The sequence below is a fragment of the Dromiciops gliroides genome, chromosome 1 (assembly GCF_019393635.1).
Source record: "Dromiciops gliroides isolate mDroGli1 chromosome 1, mDroGli1.pri, whole genome shotgun sequence".
Lineage (NCBI taxonomy): Eukaryota > Metazoa > Chordata > Mammalia > Microbiotheria > Microbiotheriidae > Dromiciops > Dromiciops gliroides.
The window spans coordinates 553,937,977-553,943,976 of NC_057861.1; the positions used below are offsets into that span (position 1 = coordinate 553,937,977).

At 39.2% G+C, this 6,000-nt stretch overlaps 1 protein-coding gene across 1 annotated transcript in view; it reads left to right on the forward strand.

Moving 5' to 3' along the window:
- LOC122751601 (atrial natriuretic peptide receptor 2-like) overlaps positions 1 to 5,261 on the forward strand; it is a 137,270-nt gene extending 132,009 nt beyond the window's left edge. Inside the window, 2 exon segments of the mRNA XM_043998712.1 lie at positions 584 to 675; positions 5,100 to 5,261. Coding sequence (XP_043854647.1) covers positions 584 to 675; positions 5,100 to 5,261 — 254 coding nt within the window.
- Positions 5,262 to 6,000: the final 739 nt, after the last annotated feature.

Sequence of the window (6,000 nt, forward strand, 5' to 3'; positions counted from 1 at the left end):
AGTTCAAATCTGGTCTCAGACACTTACTAGCTATGTGATCCTGGGCAAGTCATTTAATCTCTGCCCAATCTGTTGGAAAAGGAAATGGCAAGCCACTCCAGAAAACCCCAAAGATAGGACAATCCACAGGGTCATGAAGAGTGGAAAATGACTGAACAACAACTAACATTTATTTATTTTTTGGAGGGGGGGGGCAATGGAGTTTAAGTGACTTGCCCGAGGTCACACCACTAGTGAGTGTCAAGTGTCTGAGGCTAGATTTGAACTCAGGTCCTCCTGAATCCAGGGCCGGTGCTTTATCCACTGAGCCACCTAGCTAGCTGCCCCAACAACTAACGTTTATTAAGCATCTAGTCCGGATATGGCATTGTGTAATGGGCAACCTAAAGACAAAAATGAAACTACTCTGGTTATCAAGGAGCTTATATTCTCCTGGAAGATGCAACTTGTACACAGGTAAGTAAATACAAGGTAATTTAAGGAGACAGAATGAGAAGTGATTACTTAACAACAAGGGGGCAGGGGAACTGAAGAGCAGAACATGGGTAGTTGGCTCATTCTGTGTGTCCTTTGTCTTTGCCAGCTCTTCAAATCCAGTGTAGTTCCAGTACCTACCAACTGTTAGAGCAAATTGGAGACTATACGTTGGTCTGCTGTGGAAACTTGCAGGTCAAGGTAAATGATCTTCCAGCATTTCTGGTGGATTGGCAGGCATGTGGGAAGAAAGCCACCAGAATATCTTGTAGCACTTAGTCCTAGTACTACTAAAGCAGACACCATTTGTGATATTTGAGATAATATGCGAAAATGAACTTGGAAATCCTGTGCTTTTTTTCCTTTATTAATAAAAGGCCCCTTTTCCCCCTGGAATTAGCTGAAAAGCAGAGCCTTTCAGGATGGTACGAAAAAGGTTGAAGAAGACTCATTGTCTCATGGAATTTTAGATTAGGAAAGGACTTGGGTGACTAACTCCCTCACTTTATAAATCAAGTCATAAAAATGAAATTATTTGATCAAATTTGTGTAGCTGGTATGTATGTGGTAGAGCCCAGACTAGAACCAGAGTCTGAATCCTCTTCTAATTACTACCTGTGTGACCTTGGGCAAATCACTTTACCTCTCTGCTATAACATGAGAAAGCCGGACTAGTTAACTTCCATTCAGATCTAAATCTATGACCATAAACCCATATAATTCAGCTATGATTAGTAGTAGTAATTCAAAGCCTTTCCCACTTCTGTACAATGCCTTCCTTATATCTAGTTTTATTTTGTTTTGTTTGTGGGGCAATGAGGGCTAAGTGACTTGCCCAGGGTCAAGCAGCTAATAAGTGTCAAGTCTCTGAGGTCGGGTTTAAACTCAGGTCCTCCTGAATGCAGGGCCAGTGCTTTATCCACTGCACTACCTAGCTGCCCTCCCTTATATCTAGTTTTAAAACCTTCCTAGTAAATAAATGTGTTAATGGTTATACCAGTTCATAAAATATATTTCTTTCTTCTAGGACTTATCATCTAGTACTTGGTTCTTCTTTTTTCCTCCAGAGGTGAAGGGATCATATGTCTTGTGTGTGTGTGTGTATACACACACATATATACATATATGTGTGTGTATACATGTATATATACATATATGTGTATATTATTCATATAGGCATAGAATACATATATATCACATATTTACAACTATACTTGTAATTATTTCCATAATAAAATTTATAAAAAGCAATAAATGCAAAATATTTTATTTTTAATAGCCCTTTTTTGTTCTCACTAAGATATTATAATATTTTTGGTGAGATCAATGTGAATATGCTTTATTATTTTTGAAAAGTATGGTGTAACATTTTGTGATAGAGTGGTTCAAAGGTCTTGTTTAAAGTTCAGTTTATTTTTTTATTGGAATGTTTTTCACAGTTGAAAAAGATATCTCACAAAGTTATGTAATCCAAGTGGAAGAAATGTATCACTGACTGTAGTTACTATATTATGATACTCATTTTTCAGTCTCATCTGCCAGTTATGCAAAGGTTTTGTTGAAATTTGGTTAGTAATTTTCCATCTTCCCTAATAGCAATTAACTCTTATTGCAAACTAATTGGAACATATTACATTTTTATATTTTTAATAAATTGGTTCAAAACCCACTGAAACTCATCATTTGGAAGATTTTTAAATACTTAAGAAAATTACGTTTCCAATTTTTGAAAATATGGAGATATGAAAGTTTTTGTGGGTGACAGACATGGTTTTCAGCAACCCAAAAGGTAGAGGGTATCTAAGAGGAGAAGCTAGTCCAGAGTGTCAAAGTGCTGGATAGAGGGCAAGAAGAATCAGGACTGAGAGTATCATCAGATTTGACAATTGAAGCTCATAGTAATTGTGAAGAAAGTAGTTTCAGTTCTTTGAAGATCCAGGAGGTAGAGGACCTCAAAGACTTTTTCATCAAAGCCCTTGATGAAAATAGGAGAGTTCAGAAGAGGGTGGGTATGGGAGAAAAAAAAACAATGTAATGAGACTTGCAGTTAATATTGTAACCTATCCATGCCTATTCATTCTAAGCATTATTTACCACCCTTTCCAATCTCTAAAAAGAAAGAAAGAAAGAGGAAAAAAGAAAGAAAGAAAAGTGGAGAATATCATTGGCCTCTGTTCAGTAGCACAGAATCTGCAGTAGCCAGGTAGCTGGGGGTGGGATGGGATTCCAAGCATGAGGACTAACAGGTAGTGAGGAAGGGAGCAATGCACTTTGATTGTGAAGCTGCTGAGTGTTTGGGTACCAGATTATAACTGCCTGGAGGGACCAGTACTTGATGGAGGGTAAGCTAGGGGCAGAGGGAAATCTTGACCTATAGTGGGTGAAGGTGGTGATGCCATTGTGTTGGAGACAATCAATCAACAGGCAATTATTAATGCTAAATATGTGCCAGACTGGGGATACAAAAACCCCACACACAACTAAAGTAGTTCATTTTCTCATGGAGGTTACATTCTAGGGGACCTTTATCTATCTATCTATCTATCTATCTATCTATCTATCTATCTATCTATCTATCTATCTATCTATCTATCCATCCATCCATCCATCCATCCATCCATCCATCCATCCATCCATCCATCCATCCATCCATCCATCTATCCATCTATCTATCTATCTATCTATCTATCTATCTATCTATCTATCTATCTATCTATCTATCTATCTATCTATCTATCCATCTATCTATCTATCTATCTATCCCTAGATTATAAAAATCAAGAAATGACTTTGGATCCCATAGAATTACAGATCTAGATCTGGAAGCAACCTTACAGGTCATTTAGTACAACCCTCCCTTCCATTTTATAGATGAATTCACTGAGACCTAGAGAGGTTAAGTGACTTGTTCAGTGTTACTAACAGGCATATTTAAATCCAATTCTACCTACTCTATTTCCTCTATCCAGTAGTATTTTCTTTAACATGCTAAAAATAGTACCCAATGTATATAAATGTTCAGTTCTTAGTAGATAGTGCCCAAATACTTCTCAGGGGTATTTCTGTAAAAAGGAAGGAAGGAAGGGAGGGAGGGAGGGAGGAAGGGAGGAATGAAGAATGTGTTGTGTCTAATATATGCCAGGCATTGTGCTAAGTGCTTTACGAATATTTCATTTGAACCTCACAACAACCCTGAAAGATAGACGCTATTATTATCTCCATTTTATAGGTGAGGAAACCAAGATGGGCAGAGATTAAGTGACTTGACCAAGGTCACACAGCTAAGAATTATCTGAGGCTGTATTTGAACTCAGGTCCTCCTGACTTCAGGTCCAGTGATCTATCCACTGTGTCCCTTAGTTGTTATCAATAGAACCTGACAATAGTGTGGATTTTTTTTCCTGAGGGAATGCTTTGGTGACATCCTGGTATATCAAAGGACCATAGATTTAGAGTTAGAAGGGACCTCAGAGGCCATCTAGTTCAACATGCTCATTTTATAGATGAGGATACTGAGACCCAGAGGGATTAAGTGACTTGCCCAACATTACACAGTAAGTGCCCAAAGTAGAATTTGAACTTTGTTTTCTGGCTCCAAAGCCAGTGCTTTCTCCCTTTGACTATGTTGTGCCCTCATATTTCCCAGAGATGTGGAACATAAGCAATCAATTCCTATGACAATTCTAGGATTCTTTTTAGTCCTGCCATATATCTTTTTGAAAGTTTCCATTTCACTCCTTTGAGATGAATAGTAATTAACTTGTGTATGTGAACTAGCCATCAAGTACAAAGAGACTTTGAGCAAGGCTTCTTTCCCCTTTTTGTGTCATGGACCACTTTGGCAGTCTGATTAATCCAGAGGACCCTTGCACAGAAGAATGCTTTTAAATGCATTAAATAAAAGACAGAGGATTACAAAGGAAAGAACCTATATTGGAATACAGTTATCAAAATGTTAAAAACTCCCACTAATGTCACTGACTTCAGAATAAGAACTTCTGCATGGACTCTCCCTTCTGCTGCAGTTTGCATTAAAGTGATGTCTGAAGATACAGTTGATCTGGATCATGAGCTAACATATTGACTCATACATTCTGTACTATGTGAGAGTTCCTGATTTTTGGTTGATGGAATGGCTTAAGTTTTCCCATTTATGATCTCTGCCTCCTTAGTGACTGTCCTTGGCAACAGATAAAGTGCTGCAAAGCTCCTCAATCATGCTTCTCTTTTAGCTCATGTAGAAGGACCCCTGTGTCAGTGGGAGCAAAGTTCATTCACTCTCTTCCCTATTAGGTCCTACCTATGTGATTAGCTGACAATCAGGGCTTCTGTGTGTGTATGTTGGCAACCTTGTCTCATTAGACAGTAACTTTGGCTTCTTGCCCACTAAAATCATCCTTGCCCCGAAAGCAGGAAGTGCACTCCATTGGGAACCTGAAAGCCAATTAAAGAGAAATCTCAATGGGAGTGCCCATTCCCTTGGGTCTTCAGGGTTCCCTAGGATATGCTTAAAGATGTGTTGTGTCATGTCCCATAAGTTTATGAGTCCATCATTTTCTGTGCTCAACTTTCTGGCAGAATAACTATTACTTCCATAATTAAAAATCTCTTGTTGTTTTCCCTAGGGGAAAGGAACAATGGTCACCTATTGGTTACAAGGAAAGAAGTCTACTGCAACCCCAGACGGAACCTCCAGCAGCACTGCCAGCATTCAAGACCCAGAAAGGAACACTTTTAACTTGATTCCAGGCGTCTTAACTGTTGAGCCCCTCTCCAGTCCAGCTTAAAGTCACTTCTTTGTTCTAGTTCCAGTTTGACTCTTTCAGAGCTAGATCAACTTGTCACACAACTCTCATGAGATCCAGAGGGGCCTGAAGTTCCCATTGTAATGGTACCTTTGGAAACAAAGGGAGGATGGATTTCTCTTCCCTCACACTATCAGAATCCTTGGAAGGTTATTAATCATAGCTCAGCCTGTCTGTCTTTCTCCCTTTCTTATTTTCCCCCATTTCTGGCAGCAATACAAGTACAGTTCTCCGGCAGTGACAGACCACTCAGCAAAAAGAAGATGAGGTCTTCTGTGTCTCTGGAGATGAGGCTTCCCAATTTTGAGCAGACCTGTGAAGCTACCCCTTTGATTTCACTGAGTATCTCCCCGCAGGGCTGGCCCTGGGCAAAATTGTAAAGTAGGCAAAGTTTATTTTTTGTGGCATTCCTTCTCCCCTTTTTCTAACCTCTAGGTATTTAATGCCTGATTGGTACTTCCTGGCTGCTCAGTATCTCTCCTGAGATACCACACTTACAGCATCTGTAACAGATCCTCTTTTCCGTCCTCCAGCTTCCCTATCAAAACTTATCCATCCAATGTCCCATTCTGTAGGATCCCTTAGGTGACTTACTAATTACAGAAACACAGAGTTTAGGATTGCAAAGTACTTTAAAAACCATCTGATCCATCTTGCCTCACATTATCAATGTGTAAAGTAGGCAGCCCAGCAAGGTCAAATGGTTTGCCCAAAGTCACTA